This window comes from Trachurus japonicus, chromosome 1, assembly GCF_045865225.1.
Source record: "Trachurus japonicus isolate A0001 chromosome 1, Traja_1.0".
NCBI classification, from domain to species: domain Eukaryota; kingdom Metazoa; phylum Chordata; class Actinopteri; order Carangiformes; family Carangidae; genus Trachurus; species Trachurus japonicus.
The window spans coordinates 32,159,490-32,182,096 of NC_140907.1; the positions used below are offsets into that span (position 1 = coordinate 32,159,490).

Here is a 22,607-nt window from a genome sequence, read left to right on the forward strand (position 1 = left end):
AGATGTTTACCAATCAGTTTTATGTTATGAATATGTTCTCTGTACTTTGGAGGGTGATCCTCTGGATTTTAAATCTTGAAATGTAATTACCTTGTTAGCTATTAAGGGTGTGGATGTAAAATATTTAATATATAATCTATAGGTTATGTGTAACAACAATATACATGCATGACAATGTGTGTTCAGTTACATGTACAACAGTATAGTAACTCATGTTATACTGGCAGTGCTGCAGAGATAAATCTCAGTTCATGAAACCAGTGAGTGAGATATTTTGATCCAGATATGTATATAGATATAGATATAACATGGTGTAATATATAACAATATAATGCAAATGTAAAAGAACAATGTTTTTTATTAAAATAAAACATTTTCAGAATAAATACATTACTGTTATTGTGACACAATCATATATTTTAGGTTATTTTATGTCAATTTCAGTCACATTCATTAATATTGTAGATTTGTGAATTAATTATTACAAATTTCAGGTTAAGCTGCAAGTGTTATTATAAAGGCATTCATTGGAATAAAAGGTTATTGCAATATTATTATGCGTGTGTGTGTGTGTTTGTGTGTTTGTGCTGGTCTCAGACAGGTTTGGTGTAGTTGGTGGGGAACAGGCCCGTCTTGCCCTTCAGCCGGCCTCTCCACCAGGCCTGGTCGGGACACTCCAGGACCTCGATGATATCTCCGGCGTTGAACCCCAGCTCGTCCGTGTCCTCGGCGTGGAAGTTGTACAGAGCTCTGACCTGCTTGCTGCTGCTGGAGGAGGACGCTTTGTGCTGGACACACACAGAGGAGGACGCACAAAATGAGACGCGAGGACAGAAAGACCAGCGTCGGTGACCTTTTAAAGGTCAATCCACGTTTTGCTTTTGAAGCGCAATACTGCAGCTGCAAGAAGTTTCAGAGTTGTGCAGATTTTGAACTTGAATTTTGTGCACACACACAGAGAAAAATAGGGGTACAGAAGGGGGACATTTCTGTACTTAATCAATCAATCAATCAACTTTATTTATATAGCACATTTAAAAAACCACAGGGGAAGCCAAAGTGCTTTACATTAGGACATAAAAGATTAAGATAAAAGGTACAGTTCTGTCCTACTGTAGCCTATAGGGCCAATTATTGTACTCTAGAGTACCTATGTGTACCTTTTGGGGGTAGAAAAGGCACATAAATGTTCCAGAATGGCAAAAGGTACATATATGACTCCTACGGTACATTACCCCCTAAAGGTACATTATCAGAGACAGTGTGTTAGAAAAAATTAGTAGCTTAAGTAGGAGTCTGGTAACCTATGAGGCGACTATTAATATGATTTAACATAGGGATAATAATTAAACATTCAGGGTATAAAACCCTTTAGATGCTTGTACTTAAACTGGTACATTTTGAAAAGGTACAAAAATGTACCGGCACCAATGGTTACAAAATTGTCTCTAAAAAAGGTACGCCTGGAGCGACAAGGGTTTGTACCCTTTTGAATACATTTCCATACTTCTATTTTTCTCTGTGCACTCACACACACATATCAGCAGACACACACTGTATTGTTGAGTACCTGTTGTGCTGCAGGTGTGCGCGGGCGGTCATTCACCGAAGGAGTGGGGAGAGAGGCAGGGAGACGAGGGGGATTGTCTGAGCGTCCTCGCTGCTGCTGGGACATGAAAAGTTTTGCAGTTTTTTTTTTGTTTTTTTTTCTTTGATCAGTTCCTGTGTTTGTCTTCACTGTGTTCAGAGGATCATACACACAAAAAAACACACCTCAAAATAACTCTTGAACTGCACATCAGGTCACTTCGCTGTGTGTATGATAGTGTTCGTGTTTGTGGTTCCTACCTGTTGTCGCGTCTCCTGCAGAAATATCTGAGTTTGTTTGGACACAGAGTTGTTTTTATAATATTCCACCAGCTGGTTGAGAGAGGGGAACTTCTCGGACCACAGGTGATACTGTCCTCTCCCGTCCTGCAGCACCTTGAAGTGCTGTACATCCGACGTATGTCTGCAGGAGAGTGAAATAAAAAAAGAACAAATTCCACAAATTTACAATTTCTAATACTGTACGTAGCGATCTCTGTCTGTCTTTTCTTATTGAGCAGACTATTATACTCTAAGAAGGAGATATAAGAAATATAAATCAGATGGAACAGCATAAAAAGGAGATGGCTAAAGGACAACTGTTTTCTCTCAAACAGTTAAACTGCTGCAGTTTTCCATTTTCACTTTTAGTTTATTTGAAAAGGGACAGTGTACATTACTAAAACATTGTAAAAAACAAATGTAAATGCACCCGAGTTAGCTAAAAAGCTAGTTTTCATCGTTAGTCCCTCTACCTGATTGTAAAGGGCAACCTTTAAAAAGAGCAACAATAAAATACCTCATGAAAAACATCTACAACATCTTCATGTTCTACAACATCAACATGAAAAATACTTGTTTTGTGCATAGGTCAGCAACATAAAACAGGGAAGAACCATTGAGTGTTCCTTGTCGACCCGGCGGCACCAAAGCGCCATGTGCAATCAAATGAAATCAGTCAAATCAAATCAGTCGTTAATTTACACTTAGACCTAACGCTTACCTCGTGTTTCTGTTTGAAACAAATCATAAAATATGGTTCCTGGGGCCCAGAGTTGTCCGGGTTGCTAGGTAACATCTTGCTAAACAGAAAGAGGGTTTTGCAAAGCTGAGCCAAGAGCTTCATTTGTTTTTGTTGTTTTTTTTAAAATCCTGACAAGTTTTAAAACCGGTAAAGCAAAAATACATTCACTGGCATGGTGAAGAGCTTTGCTGCTACATGAAGTCATGAAAACCCTCCAGCAGAGATAATGTAAGGAAAGCTCTTTCTCACTCCAACACACACACACACAGACACACACAGCGTGGAGCCTTGCTCTGTCTCCCTCTCACTCAGATAAAGTGGCTTCATCACATTTTTGAATCTCCTGTGAAAGGCCGGTTGTGTTCTTCCTCTTACTGTTATTTAATTTGAAGATCTTGTAAAAAAAAAAAAAAATTCAAACACATCTAAAATTCAATTTGCCTGGTTCAGACTGAGCAGCTATTTATATTTGTTGTTGTCGTTGGTAGTTACTCATATAACCTGTGCACCAAGATTTGGCTGAGTGCTACTGTTGTTGTCTTTATGTATAGATTTAACCTGGTTTATACTGTTATTATAATAATTCTCTGTGGTCTCCAGGTCTTAGTAAAGTATTGTAAAGCATCTTTGTATCTTTAACTCAGAGTTGTCACATCAGATTTATAGAGATGAGTTTGTGTAACGCTCATCATGTCAACCATTCCCATTCGAGTCACTAAACACACACGTTCGACAGGAAGCCTGGAAGCTTTAACAAGCATCTCCTCCAGTAATGTGAAGCTACAGGCTTCAGCTACAACATGTAACAGAGTTATTATACTGCTGTATGTTTCTCAGACAGTGAATGTGTCTGCAGGAGGAAGTGGTGAGTTCAGGTGGTTATAAATACAAACATGACAAAGTCACAACATAATATAATGCTGGGCTGTGTGTGTGTGTGTTGTAAGCAATTTGCATTCTGTTTCAGGGAGTTATCTGTTTGCTTATCTCCCACTCTGTGTGTGTGTGTTCACATGCACATTGTTTCCCCAATAAAACTCATTTACATGTTTTTTGTTTTTCCGAGCCATTTCCATTGCTGCTGCTGCTAAAATTAAAACCTTGTTTCACAAAAATCACCCAGTGCATGAGTTACAGTCAAAAGTCACTGTGATTTTGGCCTTATCTATAAAAAAAATGTACCAGTGACTGTCATCTACTGAAAGTAACAAAGGTTTGTAGGTTTATATAACAGGTAGATGTGTTGCCAGCCACTTTTGCGCTTTACAAGTGTACAAATTTAATTTGGACACTTGAAAGTGCAAAAGTGAATTTGAAAGTGCAAAACAAGAAGAAGTGGGATGATGCTGAAAGGAACCAAACACAAAAAAGCAAAAAAGTTGTAGGAAAAGTGAAAACAATGGACAACCTTGAAACAAAATCTTAGAGTAGCCTATTTGAAAGAAAAAGAAAAAAAACCATCAATGCAGGCAGGAAAACATCATAAGCAGTGGCACAGTATCAAGTTTGCCTGCACTACTGTATATTGAAAACATACGGCATCAACCAAAACAGTGAAATCTCTAAGTGTGATAAGTTGGATAGTGGTGATAAAAGTCATTTAGCACTACCTAGCTATGAATGTGATCAGCCTGGTGGGGCAGTGGTGAGCAGTAAAGTTATGGGGTTGAACCTTCCTGCTGCCTGAGGCACCGGAGTGAACTTTGCATCTTCTCCTCATCACTGTGTGGGTTTCCTGTGAGCTTCCTCCCTCAGTCCAAAAACAAGAAGTTTATTGCGTCACTGACTGTAGCATCACATTACTTGAATACACGTCACTGGGGGGCGGGGCAAGTCAGAGCAATGTCGGACAGGTGGATAGACTGTGGTTACATATAGTTTTTGACCACAACTATTGATTTACAACCTTTAAGTTACCAATTTCGTTGATTGGATGGTTTTTTCGTTACCTTTTGGAATTTGTTATCATTATGAACTCAACTTTTTCTATGTTTTTTGCTTGCTTGGAAAATAAACATCTAAAAGAAGTACCACGCGGTGATTTTTGTTTGGAGGTGCGTTCAAACGCCACAGACCGTCCCTGCCCACGGCATGATATGCCGGTACATGCAGAATACTTGAAACTGTCAGTAGCTGTGAGCTACTGTATGTTGGCATTACGTTAAAGGGATAGTTCAACATTTTGGCAAATTTGCCTATTGCCATAATCCCTATAATTTCAGGAGTAGGTTCATTACCTTTAATTGTCGGTGCAAGCTGTTTGTAGATCAGCAGGACAGAGACGCGAGCTGCTCAGCAAACACAATGGAGGCCCACGGTACTTTTGCCTTTTCTTCATCAAACTCATCAAGTACACAATCCAACAACTCCAAAACGCTCTCGCGGACAAGTTGTGACCTGCACATTCACCACGCTATGAGATAACAACGTATAATTATGTAACATTTCGACACATGAAGCAAATACTTGTGTTTTGAAGTCACTCCGTCCAGCAGCCATGCCTGGAATGTAGTTCCGGCTATGCATTTTCCTCGAAAACAACTCATAGTGTGGTGAATGTGCAGGTCACAACCTGTCCACGAGAGTGTTTTGGAGTTGTTGGATTGTGTATTTGATGAGTTTGATGAGGGAAAAGCAAACGTACTGTGCGCCCCCATTGCATTAGCTGAGCAGCTGGCGTCTCTGCCCTGCTGATCTAAAAACAGCTTGCACCAACAATTAAAGGTAATGAACCTACCCCTAAGACTATAGGCAGGGATTATAGCAATAGGCAAATTAGCCAAAATATTGAACTATCCCTTTAACACACACACACACACACACACACACACACACACACACACACACACACACACACACACACACACACACACACACACACACACACACACACACACACACACACACACACAACACACTGGGTGCACCTGACAGAGATGGAGAAGTCGCCCAGGCCTGCGCTCTGGCTGCCTCGGATCAGGAAGGTCCCCACAGGTTGTGACATCAGCCTCTCCTCTGCGTCACTGCGACTGGCATCTTCCTGGTACCAGCTGGAGCCACGGAGGAAACGACGGAGGGTGAGACAAGGAAGGTTATTAGTGATTCAAATGCGCATGCAGAGATGCACCGAGGGTGAACAAGGAGGAGTGACGTTGCTAAAAGCCTGGAAACATATAGTCAGATAAATATCTATCATCTCATCCAGAGATGTGTGGAGCATAAAGCAGGAGGAATGGCCACTCTTTTATCATGTGACGACTGTTTTTCCACCGTCTCAATCTCACCATACCATCCAGAGGTGGAACTTACATAACACAATTAAACAAAGAATGGTTTTCGCATGACACTGTGCAGCGTTTCCTTTCGTGAGAAGATGACTTCTTCTCCTGATCCGTCTATTCCTCTTGCAGCTTTGTGTTAATATGTGTGTTTTTCTTTGTTTTTTACCTGGGCAGATGAATGTTGATGAAGTTTTTGGGCACGAATCCCTCCACCCCTCTGACTTCTGCTCTGTACCAGTTCCCACTGGTCTGCAAAATCTGACACAATCACATGAGACAGACGGACTTTGAAACATCGAGTCACATCGAGAGGTGAATTTGATTCTCCCATGATACTGATTTGGAGGTGCAGCAGAAATTGAATCAGCACATAACAAGTACAGTAGAGAGAGGAGCTCAGAGAGAGCAGATCTCCTCCAAAGCCAAACTACGTACATGTACACCACGGCTTTGGAGAAACAAAAAAAAAAATCACAATAGATGATCTGGATCTGCTCCAAAATCCAATGGTATCTTCCCCTGGTCCCTCCGATAAGTTTGGCACAAATCGGTTCAGCACTTTTTGCATAATCCTGATAAGTACCCAGATAAAAACTATATAAAGTAAACAGCAACTCTAGTCTTTATTTGGCACTTAGAGAGTGAACAAAGCTAATGATTCCCTGTCCAAACCATGATACCATACCAAAACCACAAAAGTGCCTTATTATTTGAGTGTGAGTTTGAGTTTATTTCAATCAGCAGCACATCAAAAAAATAAATAGAACCACAAGAAAAAAAAAAAACAGTAACACATCCCTCTAAGAGCAGGGCTGCATGAGGCTGATCGAAAGGGTCAGGGCTGAAGCTACAAGCTTATAGATGCCCTAACCTTTAAACCATACATGTAAATATATGTATACAGTACCTATACATAAACAAACAAGCATACATGCCATCTACACACACACACACACACCTACATGTACATACTCATGATCATTAATGCTGAAAAAAACCCATTTGTGAATTGAACAGGCGATCAGTAAACCTGAAGTAAATCAAACCTCTCTTTCACGCCAACGATACTGAAAACACATGAGGGATAAAGTCATTTGCACTGAAACCTTAGTGTTTTAACACACGTCACATGTCCAACTGGGTCCTATTAGACTGTAACTAAATTCACCGCTAATTAAGACTGAAGGTCTGTTACATCACTGGACTTAAGAGGAAGACAAACACTTCTTGAGCAAGAGCGACTGAATCAGCGGATGAGAGGTGAGATCGCATTTTTCAACAAAGGTTACAAGGTCAATTTGTTTTGGAACAACTTGCAGCGCTACATAGGAATGAATGTTGATATTGATATCTAATGCATATTTGAATATTTGTGTTTCTTATATAGGCTATATATTTATATGTTCATGTTTTTTGACACCTATTTTACTTTTACTTTTTGTGAAAAATTCAGTCAAACAGAGATAAATATTGCAACCACTGTTCTGTGGAAATAGGAAACAAACTTGAATTTGAGCAGCAGGATGCAGTTTCGTAACACTTTTTTTTTTATAACCAGCTGCAACAACTATACAGTCGCACAAATAACAGCTTTTGTTGTATTAATGTTTTGAATGTTCACCCAACCAGCTGACACTGATTTACATGAAAACGCTGCCGGGGGACTATATACGCACTCCGCATTTGAATGTGTTTCCATATCAAGGGCTATCGATAACTAGGGTTAGGGTTAGGTGGGTTGTTGAAAACACAAAGTAGGAACTATGCATAAGGTCAAGGCATGTTTGGTCTATCTGTGTGTGTTTGTGTGTGTGTGCACCTTCAGTTTCTCTCCCTTTCTGAAGCTGAGTTCATCATCAGCTGTGGCTTCATAGTCGTACTTGGCTACAGCTTCCATGGTAAAGGACCTAAAAGAAAGAGTGGGAAAACTGTTTCATTTCCTGTACATGCAGCCCCATTGGCTGTAAATATCATACAGTAGTAACAGCTGTTTCATCTAAACGTTTAACCCAGGTTTAACCAGGATGACATGGTTGTAGTGTTAAAATATGTCCTGTTGTCTCTCTTATCCATAGAAACACACATTCCTGTTATTTGGAGGCCACAAACACCTGAAAAAAAGTGTTACAACCTGTCTCCTCCTTTTCATTCTTTACTTCACACACATCACAGAAAAAAGGATTTGACGGAAGAAATCAATAAGTTATCACCACCAGCTCCATCCACACTCCCTATTTCACGGGAAGTTCAATTGGATCTAAGGTGCAGCGCTGTCAGTGCAGTCAGTGCAGTAGGTGGAGAGCTCCTAACTGACAGTCCCCCCCCCTCGACAAACCATAATTCAAAACGACAATCTGTTGCTGTTTGTGCCTCATTGAAGAGAGAAAGAAACACTGTTACAGTACTCACCATGTGTGTGTGTGTGTGTGTGTTGCTCTCCCTCTCCCTCTGCAGCCCAGAGCTCGTGGGGTTTTTGACAAAGAGAAGTCCTGCTGCCGACTCACAGGAAGCGCAGTCAGACTGCAGCCGCTGCTGAAACACGCTGCCTATCACTGCTCACTGCTGACCAGTTTGCACCGTCACATGAGCGCACCCAAATGTGGAGGTATAAAGATGTACAAAACAGATAAGGGCACGACATGTGCTGTACCATCCACATGGAAACAAGGGCTGTCATGGAAAGTCGTATTTCACTGATTATCTGACAGGGAGGTAGGCCTTTATATGTCACTTTTCATTTCATGTGTAGAGAGACAAGGAACTGTGACTGAAAAAAAACAAAAAACACCTGAAATTTCCACTTGCTAACTTCACACTAAGTCAACGCCTCCACAAAAAGCTGGGAAGCAGACACTGACTCATTTATCTGTTTCCACGTTAAGCAAGAAAGTTTCACTCCCGATTTAACATTTTTGTGACTCCTGTGACAACAGTAGTGGTAACCATGGTTACACACACACTAAATGCTAACATGAGCTGGCTAACTAGGCTACTCTTTGGTCGAACGGGTTTGTGGGAACTTTTAAAGGGTTAAAGTTAAAGGTTCTTATCTGCCAACAGGTAACAACCCACCTCACTGAGGCTAACGATGCTAATGGCACTGTATAGTTATCAGATTGTATCGGTAGTGATAAAAACAGGAAGTTTGAATTCCTGTCAACACAAAATGAGTTTGCCTTCTACAGTAAAGATGACATTTCTGATGTGGTTTGCACAACTTGTTTGCCAGGGGGGAGTTGCTACTGTTTACACAGAAACAACATGTGGCAGTGACAAAAATGTAGCTGTAAAGCTGCAATAGAAACATCTCCTCCACCATTGGGGCATTTGGAGTGAGCAGAACTGATCAGCTGATGAGCCGATGATGACCAAACAGCTTATGGCAAGGAGCTGGATGAACTAGTCGGCCGGTGCGTTGACAACACTAATCATCACCACCAACCTCTCCTGGTATTTAAACTTTAACAAACTTGTTGGAAGAACCCAGAAGAGGTTGAACTTCGTGCGAAGGCTGAAGCTGGAGCCCTTAGGGCCCCGTTTAAAGCGTTCTGCCCAACATCATCTTTATCATCAGGTACAGGAACTGTGATGCAGCCGATTGCAAGATCCCTGCGAAAAAGACAGCGAGGGCAGCAGAGAGAATCCTCAGAGTGCCTCACCTCCCTGTTTGGGACATTTGTCAGGAGAGACATTGGCAGGAAGCCACTGAGAGGGACTCTGTTCACCCTGTCCACACATTGACAGCTCATCTGTCCTCTCGGGGAGGTGATGTAAGTGCATCAAAGCCAACACCTCCAGGATGAGCAATGGATTATTTCCCCCTCAGGCTGCAGGGCTGTGCTAAACATTAAAGAGATAACATTAAACTTAAACACAAATCAAAACTGTATGAAATAAAGCAGCTATGCCACTGAACCAAAGATTAGAGAAATATGGTGTTCCATCAGTCCTTTGAAATATCATCAGAACAAAAAAGACAAGACAATTTCTTTTCAGCACTATAAACACAAGGCACAGAAGAAGCAAAAACAGAATTTAGATTTTGATTAAATATCAGCCCTAGAATGAATCTGTGAACCAAAAATGTCACAGCAATCCATCCAATGGCTGTAAAGACACTGAACTCCAACGTCAACCACATGGTGGCACTATATGAAAAAGCCAGCAGATCATACACTGTGGATACACCTGCACCATATTTCAGAAGTTGTTGGGATATTTCGGTCTGGAATGGTGGATGGACGTTTACGACCATCATCACCATCTACATGGTCATATATATCATGTCTGGAACATTTGGTAAGGCCCCAGTAAGACTGCACCGTGTCATTTATACAGTGGCAGCTCAGATGCACTGGGTTATCGTGGGCAAAGTCACAAATAAACATGCAGAATAAAACTATTGGAATTTGACATGATTTCTAAATAAAGTTTTCTCTGTTCATCAAGTGTTAATTTGTGTTTGGCAAAGTTTGCCAAAGATAAAAGGACTTTCACTTTCATCTGTTTTTGGCATATTAATAGTTCCTAAATTAAAATATGTACTGTGAATCAATAAATAAATATAAATTGAAACAAATATTATGATATACAAATGCAAAGATTGACAAATTCTACACTCTATGCTCTTCACCTCTTCATTCATCACATGAAAACATGAAATCACAAGTTTTCTATAAATTTGTGCCGGCTACAGTACTTGTGATTTTTGGCTTTAAAACCTTCTTTAACGTGTAGCCTACTTATATAAATTCATAAAATGTAATGAAAAAACAAAACATGCTCCACCCCGTGAAGTAGAAAACAAACTGTGACTTTGATCACACCTGTAGTGTCAAGTGAATAATGAAACAGAAACATAAATATAGAATATGGCTGGAGGGGAGAAGGGGTGAGGAGGAAGAGTTTAAGTAGGAAAGAGGAAGGAAGTACAGTGTTCTGTAAAAGACATGTAGTAAAAAGGAAAGCAGGGGGTGGAGGTCAGAGCCTCACAGTCGGCTAAAACAGGCAATGATACAGAAGGGATTAGCATGGGAGAGAATCAGGAGGTGTTAAGGTGTAGCAGCAAGCAGCAACACCCTCTGTCTGTCTCTGCCTCTGTCATCAGAGCTCAGATCCACATGTGGTGTTTGGTGGGGAACTGATCATGAGACTTGGCTGAAAAGCAAATGTGATTTGAATGAAAAAAAAAAAATGGTGATACAGGGTCCAAGCAATCAGCAGCAGCATTCCCACCCTGAGAGGCTTGATGAATGAACTCCATGTACCCTCGTAGTTATGTGTATGCGTGTGTGTGTGTGTGTGTTTTTTTTACAGTGCCAAAAGAATCATTTATCTCTTGATTCCTGTTGCTAAGGTGACCTACAGCTGTACGTGCATCTATTGTTATACAGCCGATTATGGAGCATCAGGAAAAACAAAATATGTACAGGTGTATCTATTCAGATTAGGTATTGTGGTGTGTATGTGTGTGTGTGTCACACTGTTGACTGTGTATAATGTCCTGAGCCTGTGAAATATCCCATCTAGCTTCATGACAGAGCTCATAAAACTCTGTTTAAACAGGTGGAGAGGACTCCTGTACGGCTCAATGCAGAGCTGCCATTCTGCATTAAAAGGCCCATTAACTCGGGGCTCGTGTGCCTGACTACGTGCACGCCCGCCCGCGCGTGTTAACACTCCGCCACATTGACAATGGCATCTTTTTAGGAGTCGAGGGTCTTCAAACTCTACAGGAGTGAGTGAGTGCAGATGGAAGAGGGAGAGACTGAGCGCAAGACGAATGAGTTTGGCAGAGACGGAGAGACGGAGATGTATGATAAATATTCTGTGAGCAAACATCACATTTCATTTTGTTCACCTCACGTAACTCTGCTCATCCCCACTTCTCCCAAACCTCTGTCCAAGTCTGAGGGAATGAAAGGAAGTGAAGAAGAAAGGAGAGGAGTTCTTTGACAAAACAGCTTTCTGAGAATCTAACAAGACAATACAGTAGAAGAATAAACAGATAAATAAATACATAGATCCTGCAGGGAATTGAAATCAGCAAGACCAACGATCTTAGCGCTATAGAATCTCTTCTAACACTGAAAAAAAGCTCCAGTCAATACGTACAATCTAAATATCATAAATCATTAAAGATACCATATTTTTTACTTTAATTAAAACAGTGGGTGCTAAATTGGATGACCGATAGCCCCAAAAGCTGATGAATAAAATATTGGGCCCATTATTTATTGATAAATCATAAAACTATACATTAACCTGTTACAGAGAGTAATATGTCCATGCTGAAACAAATAAGAGACCTGGAATATAAAATAATGTTTTATAAAATAAAAAACGACTCCATCATACCTAAATGCACAATCAATCTGGAATTAGGGTACAATATTAAGAGGTGTGGTAATTACTTTCTCATTTATCTGCTTTTCCTTATGCAGGAAAACAAATGAGTGTGTAAATCATGCTTGCTCAAAACGCAGGTGTTATCATGCAGATGTTGTCTGGGCCAGTGAACAGCTGAATCTGGACTTTATTTCTCTTGGGGATGTGGGATGTTGTTTTTTTTTCTTTTTATCTTTGCCAATCACAGCTGAATCCTGGCTGGTGTGGATGTTTTTTTTTATGTTTTGTTTTTTTTACCCCGAGTCCATTAATAATTACAGCCATAATTATCTTTTATGTTTTGGCAAATAGTCCCTCTCGTAATTCAACAATCCCTCCTCCAGCAGGGCTTGTATTTTATAGAAGGTGTCGGAGTTTGTTTCCATAGATGGAAACGTATGACAAAAACGTGGTTGCTTTCAAAAAATGAGAACCACCAGGCTTCATAAGCCTCTGTTTGTTCTCCTATCAACATACTGGCACAATCAAAGGCATGCAGAATTAGCTATTCGTAGTTTGTGTCTGCAATGTGATTGTGAAGGTACAGACAACTGATTTAAAATGTGACAATTCTCATGCAAATTCTGATGCATCTTCTTATTGCATATCTAGGTAGATTGACTGATTGAGTTTATTTCTAATGAACATCTATGATAATGTAAATCACACTGAATTATATAAACGTGTGTTATGTCTTTGTGCTAAGATATGAATTGACGGACAATAATTAAAACCCAGCATTCATTAGAAGCAATGCACCCCACAGGCTAGTGGGGGTTAAGCTTAGTCCTTCAATACTTCACATATATTCTAATGAGTTATAACCAGTGGTCCGGAAAATGACCATTTACTCTCAAGGGCAGGGGGGGTAGAGGGTAGAATGGAGCACAAGGATGTCCAAAAAAAAAAAGTAAGCATACTGTACTGAACTCTTGTGGTAAAGAGCTGAGCCTGAACTGGACCTTTGTCACACCCTAAACTTTGATCACAAGCTTAGTGTCTGCAAGAATGAGGCTGTTGTTGATGAGTTTTCCGTTGCAAGTTGGCCTTCAGTCCTGGACTCGCTGGTTCTTCACATTAAAAAGTTGACTGTCGCCCTCTAGGAACGTCCAATTGACATAAAAAACTGATTGGCTATATATCTGATCTGGCATGGACACATCTCAGGAACCTCCAGGAATTCAGAGAAGGACATCTGGACAATTTTGCTTGACCTGTCGCCATCTAAACCCAGGAAAACTGATGGATGAATGAATGGATGGATGGATGGATGGATGAGATCCAAGTTCAAGAAACTGTCCTTAAAGTTGAAGTTTGATGCACAGTGTTTGACCTTCAACGAGGTCCACTGGAACGTCCGGTGAAGACCAGCTTTCAAGCATCGACCCTATTGAAGCAGCCTGACTGCATTAACTCCACAGCTCCTCCAGTTGACCCTGACACTCCCACCAACCCTAGCGAAATGGGCCTAAGCGAAGCGATAACTTAGCCTCAGGAATCGATGAAGTACCACGTATTAGTAGTCCTCTCCTGCCAGTCAGTGTTCTGGCCTTGTTCTGGACATGATGACGGATGAAGAGCTTGTCCGTCTCTGTCAGTGAGAGTCCATACCTCACCTCCATCCACTGAACTCGTACATCAGTGGCTCATATCCATGCATCATTCCGCACAACGCTGATGGTGCCGTTGGATCTAAACGGCTGTGAAATGAATGGTTGTGTCTGGGCTGCAGTGCAGGGTGGGGTGACACCGTAGAAACAGTCCATCAAGTAAAGTGGATTTAGGACTCTCAGGAAGATGCTGGGACAGTTCAGGAGGGTTTGTCAGGATGGGTCATCTCGTTGCATTTTCCCTCTTGTTCCAAAGCTCTTAACAGTACCGCTATGCATCTCCCTCAAAGCGACCCTCCTCTGAGCACCAGATATTAATCAAACATGGACAATAATGTATTTAAGGTGTCATTTTGTCCTTTAAAGTTCACAGCTTTCATTCAAATTCGCTTGGAAATGTAAAATATATGTATGTAAGTTCACGTTACGGGTCAGCCCGCATTAAATTCCCCTCACCATGACAACAGTTTCCCATGTGTGTCTTGCTATTGCAAACAGTGCTGAAATGACCCCTCATTTCAATACCATGCATATTCATCTCCTCTGGATGACACACACACAGAATGGGTCAGAGTGGGTGGAGGCGGAGATGAGGAGCGGAGATGAAGGGGTGAAGGAATACAGGCACTGCTGCACAGACAAAAGAGTTTCTATAGGAGAAAATGTCAGCGTGCAAAACACACACACCCACGGAGGGGTTACCGAGGGCAGTGGTGTGTGGAGAGTATACGCTGTCAGTCTCCCACTAAAATGTATTACTCGGTCTGTCATGTGTTTGACAAGTTGAGGTTCATTGTTGTGATTATTCTTCTACTTCCATCCATTCCCATCCTCAGATCCTGAGCAGTCAAAAATAAAGATTTCAGGAGTTAGCTTTGTTACTGACACCTGTTGTGTGTTTTTGCCAGTATACAAAAGAAACAAAAGTGAAAGTAGAGTGCTGTATAGTGGCCTTTTAATAGCTTTCATTTGGATTCCAATGTGAACTGTCTATTTATAGTGAGCATACATCCAATTGTATCCATTTGGAAACAAAATGTCTCACCCAAATTTGCTCTCATCCATTGCACTATATACAGTATATATTTTCACATTTTAATATTTTGTATAGTTTAAATGTGTGTATCTTTTACATTGGACATATTTATATATTTACAGTAAGTAAAATGTGTGGGTGGAGACAAACGTAATTTAAATCCCCTGTATGTTGTGTATATACGTATTGTGGTACTGACAATAAAGTTTACTTTGATCTATTTCTTTTGGGTTTTTAAAAAATCTATTATCTTGTATACTTCACAGCTTAAAGGTCCAGTGTGTAATTGGCAATGTTTATTGGCAAAATCTGAATATACTACCCATGAAGTTATTTGTACAAGTGTATAATTGCTTTAAAAGAAAATTTGTTGGGTTATTTTTTGTATATACAGAGTGAGGGTCTTTCTTTAGAGAGTGTCGCCATCTTGCGCCGCCATTTTTGTACGGCAGCCAGAACAGAAAATCCAGCCAACCAGAGAGCACGTTTCACGTTCATAAATAAGCCAACGAAGAAGAAGGAGTAGGAAACAGCAGACGTATCGTAAAATGGTTTAGATCTTCACCTCATCGCTCCATACTCCTGAAATACTCCCCGTCGTCCCAGTAAACAAGTTTTTTTTTACCTCGGAGGCCACCGTCACTTTGCCGACGGGAGGGGTAAGTGCGAGGGAGTGAGCCCTGCTAACTAGAATCTGAACACTAGATATCACGGTTTTCCCTCCATTTTACGCATTGGACCTTTAACCAGTAAAAATAATAAACTTAATTTAAATAGCACTTATCAAACAAGAGTACAAAGAAACAAAAAAGGGGGGGATAATCAACATCCCTTATATAATTAACTTAAGTGTTTACAGGCAGCATGATGAGGACGGTGTATGTGGGATCGATTCAAAGTAAACTGCAGAGCTGTGTTCTTGTTAATGAGGGAACCTGTTCCCCGGTGCGACAGTCTGGATCACTGATGTGTCTTTAATAGTTTCTACCTAGACAATAACGGAGCTGTCTGGCACTGATGTATGAGCTAAATCAGCCTCTGATTACACAGGAACTACTTTACCTAGAGGGATCAATTCATTGTTGGTTTTGCTCTTTTAATTGGACCTGCCAACTATGACAAAAATATAGACATTATCCTTTGAACACATCTTTAATTTGCATCAGAATGAAGATCCACTAGACTAGAATAATCCGTCTCTCCTCACTGTTCTCTCTGAAAGCTACTCCGTCTGTTCCTGTCGGTTTTACTTTTCGCCGTGTGTCAGCGGAGAGAGCAGCTGCACCTTTTCATCACCACGACGCTTTTTGCCCCGTGTGCGAAACCACTTAACCTGTATAAATCACCATCTGTTTGACTGGACTGTGTGCCAATTAGTTGCTGTTAGAGCGGTTTAAACCCTTGTTAGAGCAGCTTTTGGTTTATACAGTGGGAGACACAAAGAAAGAAAGCGAGAGAGAGAGCAAGAAACTGGAAACAGAAAATTGGGGTGACAGAAAGAGGCTGGGAGAAAACGAGGATGAGAGGAAGCCTAACGAGTTTCTTGCTCTCCGGTCCACAGTGAACGGTTTTGTGTAATCGCTGATCTCACTCGTAAAGTAAACACTGTCAGTGAGCTACATCCTCCAGTGAGGCAACACACTCTTGACAGATTAGGACCTATTAAGAGTCGGTTTGCACGGATCAGACCATTCAGAGCGTCAGCCAGGCCGAGCACAAACAAACCGGTCCTCTATGTCAAACACAGCTACACATGTTTTTTCCACATACAGTATGAAAATGGCTTGGAGTGTGTGATCAGAGGGAATAGAAGGCACTAAGAAAACAAACTCAGAACAAAACACTGGTGCAAAGCAACAAAAGTTGTAGGAAACATAAAGACTATTGTATAGGCAGACAACTTAATTTACAGATGTACCCGAAATGCCTCACATGCAGACCATTGGTGTACGCTACAGTTTACAGATGTTCCTTGAATACCACACGTGTAGGAACAGGTAGACACGAGATCCTACAGCACCTACCATCAGGGGAGACTTAAGAGGTTTTTAAAGTGGTTGTCATTGCAAAATGTGACAAAATGAGGGGCCATCAGGGGGTCCTTTTTTTCTTCTTCTTGTGGCCACTAAGCATTTGTCTGTTCTAGCTCTCAAATCTTTAAAGACAAAAGCCTCATTTTTTTTTGCCATTTTTGGCCGAGCCACAGCAAGAGTGTTCGACAAAAAAAACTCCCGCTGTAAATAGCAGCAAGAGAGAACGTCCATGCAGTAAAAAAAAGTTTCACCACCCCTAGACCCATCAGATGAGGAAGGAATAAATGTCAAAGAAGTGTGTGCAGAACTCTCTGCTGACATTTTATTAACCAAACTTACGGCATTGAAAAAAAAAAGAAAAGGTTTCTTCTTCCACTTGAACACTCAAATGCCAACAGCTAAAGCTGATTGGTCCTGTTCTTTTTAAATTGGATGGGGAATGGAGTGAAGAGATATACTGTGTAAGCCTCAGCATGAAAGGGGTTAAGTTAAATGAAAATCTATGCGGTAGCCAATGAGCCATTTAGATTAAAATGCACACACATTATAAAACCTAACCCTTCTTCCCTTCATATAATATACCTGGAGGTAAATCTGAATTTAAAAAAAAAAGTTCTTCCCCACCATTAAGTCTCCACCAATCAGAGGAGAGGACATCTGGATAAAAAGAAGCCGATGACAGAGATGATTGGGAAGTGAATTCTACAAAATGAGATTCAATATGAGGCAGAATAACATCAAATATTTTCTCCATGCAGTGAATCCTGATGGAGGCACGGCCATCGCTGGCCAGCAGGGGGCAGTGGAGCGCCGTAGACTCTTTACATGAGCAGAGTTGCTGGAGCATGAGAGGAGGAGGTGTGTGAAGTGTGAACACAAACACACTCTCAATCAATCAACACTGAGGTCCCCACATACACACACACACAAAAAAGAGGAAGCTAGCTTGTCCATCAGACACATGCACGGCAGAGTGATGATGTCACACTGTGGGCTCGCTGCTCAACACCTGTCAGCCACTACACACACACACACATAGACACACACCTTCTTCTCTGCGACTCGCTCTCACGCTCACACTGGCGGTCACTCTTGATGGATGCTCTGTGTAAACCACCAATGAGCAGGTCAGGAGGTTCTCACTGAGCGTAACTACAGTACCTGTCCATTACAGGCTCACCGGTCGGCGGTGGAGTGAGAAGTTCAGGGCCGCTGCCTGGACGGTGCTTTGTATTATTTGCCCAGCGAGCCAAACAGGCCACACCCCACTGTGCAAACACAAAAGATGCCTTTATGGAAGAATGCAAGAATTTCACCGTGCGCGCGAAGGCTCATGGTAAATGTAGTGTGAAAACACTTCGCTTTCCAAAACTCCTCGTTGTCCCTTTAATTTTATTTATTTATTATTATTATTATATTTTAATTAATTCATTCTTATTCTATTCTATTCTATTTTATCCTATTACACCTATCTATTTTACTTCATTTTATCTAGTTTTTTTTCCTTCTAATTTTATCTATTTTACTTCATTTTATCTGGTGTTTTCCCCGTTGCAAATGATTGAGTGTAAGATACTGTAGCGTTTCTTCGATGTCTCTAAAATCCAATGTTTTAAAATTATTGTGTGAATGCGTATGTGAATGTGTGTGTCTCCCAAACATGTGTCCCCTAGGTTCCTTGTTTTTATCATGTGAAGCACTTTGAGCTGCTGTGGGCATGAAAAGTGCTATACAAATAAAGCCTGATTGATTGATCTCTTTCTTTGCTGCTGTGATCAAATATTCAGCAGACCTACAACCATACATTTCCCTCCTTCTTCCTCATCATATCAGATAAAGCTCATCTTTATCAATGAATCCAATCTGCGTTCCCCCATAGCCACTAGTCTGTACCCTTCCCTCTGTTGCTGCTCGGCGAATCATGTTTTGTATGTTGGTCTGCACAGTCCAGGTCACACGGTTGCCCTTGGTTGCCAGGGGCACCAGATGGTCCACCCGCAGGAGTTGGCCTGCCCACGAGACCTCCATCCCCCCTCAATGGCACAACACCGGTTGCCCACCCTGAGAAGCACTTGGCTCCTCAGCCCTCGGCCCCCCCTCCGCCCGCCCCACGCCACCGCACTTCACACACACAGGACCGATCCCGAATTTACATGTAGAATTAAATGTGTATTTTAAATCCAGCCAACTGTTGAATTTTGATGCCTGTGTTGTCTTCTGGAGTGTTTTCATTTGCACCCCCCTTTTTTTTTACTGTCAAAGGTGTTGTAAATGCTGGGTGTAATTTATGTCATGATATCAGCGCTGTGTCTTTGTTTTGACAGCTCCGATATCTCACCTGCAAAATGAAATGTGAAGCATTCTGTGTGATACTACAGTCATGACGAGAGACCTTGGCTCGGTGCGGAAATACATTTCAATAATCCAAATATATTCACATCTCCTTTATGCTTTCAGTGTTATCCTGGGAGATTGTTAATGTACGTAAAGATGCCCCTAAAGCACACTCCACTTTAAACCCTGAATAGCTCTTTATGGACGAATAGCATGAGTAAAAAAAAAAGAAAAAAAGAAAAGTCACTCTACTCTACATTACAGAGCAAAATTAGCTGTTAAGATTAATCTTTTGTGGGGGAAAATGTTTCCTTTGTATTTCTCGAGAGGATTTGGGGGATTTTCTCATTGACTTTAGCGCAGCCGGAGATTTACATGCGTGTACGCACCTTTAATTCCATTTGATCTCACAGTCTGTTAATTAAATTGACTTCTAATTGAATCATTGCATTGTGTTCAGTCACTATTGCCATTCTCCCTTCTGCAAATTGGATTTTTAAAGTTTAAATTTTAACATTTAATAAGTCAGGTAACCAAAATTTATTCTTGATGAATATGTAGTTTCCCTCAAATTTGGAAACTGTGCAAACTCATAAACCATGTATCTACTTTGGAACTGCAGTGACCTTAAACATGGATCAAACATCTCCAATGTTTCCAGCTCTAACCATCTTTAAAGGAATAGTTCACCAAAAAAAATAAAATTCAGTCATTAGTGACTCACCGTCATGCTGATGAATATTCCAGAGTAGTTCTTTATTCCTCAAAGTGCATCAATATTCCTCCATACTGCTCGTCCACTGCAATCCAAGTGTCCTGAAGGGACATAGTCCAGAGTTTACTCGAAACAAAGTAATTTAGGACATTTTTACAGCCTAAACAGTCCTGTTGACTGTGAAGCTCCAGATGCACTTTGAGGAATAAAAAACTACTCAAGTATCCATCAGCATGGGTGAGTTAATAATGACTGAATTTCATTTTTTGGTGAACTATTCCTTTAAAATCTCAGTTGTTTCACCTATAAACATAGCAAAAGCAGAGGTGGGCGGGGCAAAAGGACCGATCCAGCTTTCTCAACGAGGAAGTAAGCATAGATGTGCTTCTATACCTTTTTTTAAAATGTGTTTTTATTGATTAAAGTTCAAAGACTATTTGAACTTAAAGGCTGCCATCGAACACAGCATCAGACCTTTAACCAGGGCTCCAGACTGCCCATAAATGGGGGCATTTTACCCCTAAAATTTGAGTTTCACCTACAGTACTGGTGTATGTGCAACCAGTCATTTAGATCTTGGCTAAGCGAACAATGGATGCATACTTTCTCCCTGGTAACCCTAGTGTATCAGAGGTAAATCCTGATTTAGAGGATCATGAGGATCATCATTAAAGTATTTATCAGTAACAAGGCGAAATGTGAATATTTGCTTTGCAAGTGAAATTACGGTGTGCACCACTAAATTTTCTACTTGCACTCCTAAAACTTTAAGTTAGGGGCCACTGTGCTCCAAGTAAAAAAAGGTAGTCTACTCTGGACCCCTGATAACCCTGCTACTTATTCTTGGATCTAGTGTCTGATTTAGATTGGAACTGCTTCAGTTCTCAAAGTCCATCTACTCTTCACATGGTTGAGTTGTGTTGCATAGGCCAACAGAGATAAGTAACCCTGGTGTAACATTACCACCAGTATCAAAAGTGGTTAAATAGGAATTAACAAAGCACCAGTTAGCAGCAGTGACAGACAGGCCGACAGTACGAAGCTCCTATAATTATTTGCGCTGAGATTATTTCTGATTGATGGACCTGAAGCTGCGACAGCGTCACGCAGGGATGATGTGCTCACTGATGTCTTGGTTTAAAGTACAGCGATCTAATGAGTGCTCTGCTCCGTCAAAAGATCTGCTCGGTTTACAGCAGCTGTGAACACGCCGGAAAATGTCACCGTCACTTATCTCGACCCCGTCCTGTCTATTTTAACTCCCCATCCTTAACCTCCCTTTAGATAGCTCGATTGCTGGAGATGACAAGAAATTACAGGGCAGACGAGCGCAGACTCTTAAATGTCAAGAGAGGAAGAATAGGAAGGGTGAGAGAGAGAGAGAGAGAGAGAGGGAGGGAGGAAGAGGATGTGTGGATGGACGGAGGTGAAAAGTTGAGGAAAAAATAGATGAAGAGGAAAGAAGTGGAAGAATGGAGGGTATGCAGAGGAAGTTTTTGTGTGTGTGTGTGTGTGTGTGTGTTTGTGTGTGTTAAAGTGGGTGACATTTGAGCCAGGACCAGATTGGTGCTTGGAGCTCAGTCTCCTTCACAGGCTCCGTGTCAGCTCATTTACGGCACTGAGAGGCGAGAGAGGGAGAGGCCGAGGAGGCTGAAAGAAAGAGAGCAAAAGGTTAGAGCAGATAAGAAGAGAGCGTTTCTAGACAGTCGCAGCCTGAAGGTTAAGTTTACTTCAGTTAACTGTGAAAAACAAGGTGCAGAAAGAATCAAAAAGAGACAAATCTAATACAATACTTTGAGATTATAAAATGGATTTCCCTTTAGGAAAAACGAAGCAGGAGAGAGCAACAGGTTTTTGGGTGAAGCTGGCAGGATGCCTTTGAAACACTTGGTCCTACTGACAGAAACAGAGAGGGTGGCCTTTTCAGTATGAAAATGAGAAACATAGCTGCATGGATGAAATCCACATGTGCAACTGCTTCAACTCTGTTGATGTCAGTGCTCAGAATCATCTGTAAACTGCCTGTGGCCTGCGCATGCTCAGTCCAAGCTGATCTGTGGTCAGCAGGGTTGGTACGAGTCAGAGATGAAGACCAAACATCCCCTAGTCTCATGTTGGGGTTGTTAGAAGCTGCATATTACCCCGGGTGCTGGTGCAGCCTGTGGAGCTCTCATCACATTACTACAGACTATATCCTATTTGAAGTGAGGGCAAGTTGCAAGTTTTATATTCTCATCCTTCTTGTCGGCCCGTTCAATTAGCTCAAGATCAATAATAAACTTGAGATTATAGACACCGAAGGCTCAGTCCAGTCAGCAGTTTGTAAACAATCATGGTGCATGCTGACCTGCACAAACCTCAGTGACTAAGTGAATTACGCTTTCAAGGCCACTTTATATCTTGCAAATTCAAATTGTGTATAACGTGAACTCAGTTGAAGCTGTTTAAATATTTGCAGGAACTTCCACCTATAATCAAGACAAACAGTGCTACTAAAAAAGGCATCCCATACAGCAACTAAACTGGGATAATTAATGTAATGGTAATAATAAGGATTATTCTGTCCAAGAGTCAAGATACTTTACTGTCATTGCACTGAT

The 22,607-nt window shown here is 41.2% G+C and overlaps 1 protein-coding gene across 4 annotated transcripts; it reads right to left on the reverse strand.

The window, feature by feature from the left end:
* Window positions 1-354: 354 nt before the first annotated feature.
* grap2b (GRB2 related adaptor protein 2b) lies at window positions 355-7,806 on the reverse strand. 4 transcript variants are annotated; one of them, XM_085792533.1, is made up of 6 exons: window positions 7,712-7,806; window positions 6,059-6,150; window positions 5,539-5,661; window positions 1,849-2,011; window positions 1,571-1,663; window positions 355-788 (listed from the first exon to the last, which is right to left on the reverse strand). In XM_085792533.1, the coding sequence occupies exons 1-6, from the start codon at window positions 7,787-7,789 to the stop codon at window positions 594-596; spliced, it is 744 nt and encodes a 247-aa protein (XP_085648659.1). In that variant the 5' UTR covers window positions 7,790-7,806; the 3' UTR covers window positions 355-593. The 4 variants fall into 4 exon arrangements, with proteins under 4 accessions (XP_085648659.1, XP_085648676.1, XP_085648650.1 ...); XM_085792550.1 differs by having other exon boundaries at window positions 355-768; window positions 1,554-1,663; XM_085792524.1 differs by having other exon boundaries at window positions 1,571-1,666.
* Window positions 7,807-22,607: the final 14,801 nt, after the last annotated feature.

Bases quoted from the DNA above. Each gene is read 5' to 3' on its own strand.
- grap2b (XM_085792524.1), bottom strand. From the start codon at position 7,789: ATGGAAGCTGTAGCCAAGTACGACTATGAAGCCACAGCTGATGATGAA. The intron at 5,662-6,058 runs GTAAAAAACAAA...CCGTGGCTCCAG, and splicing joins ATCAACATTCATCTGCCCAG to CTGGTACCAGGAAGATGCCA. The intron at 789-1,570 runs GTACTCAACAAT...GTGTGTGTCCAG, and splicing joins GCACACCTGCAGCACAACAG to CACAAAGCGTCCTCCTCCAG.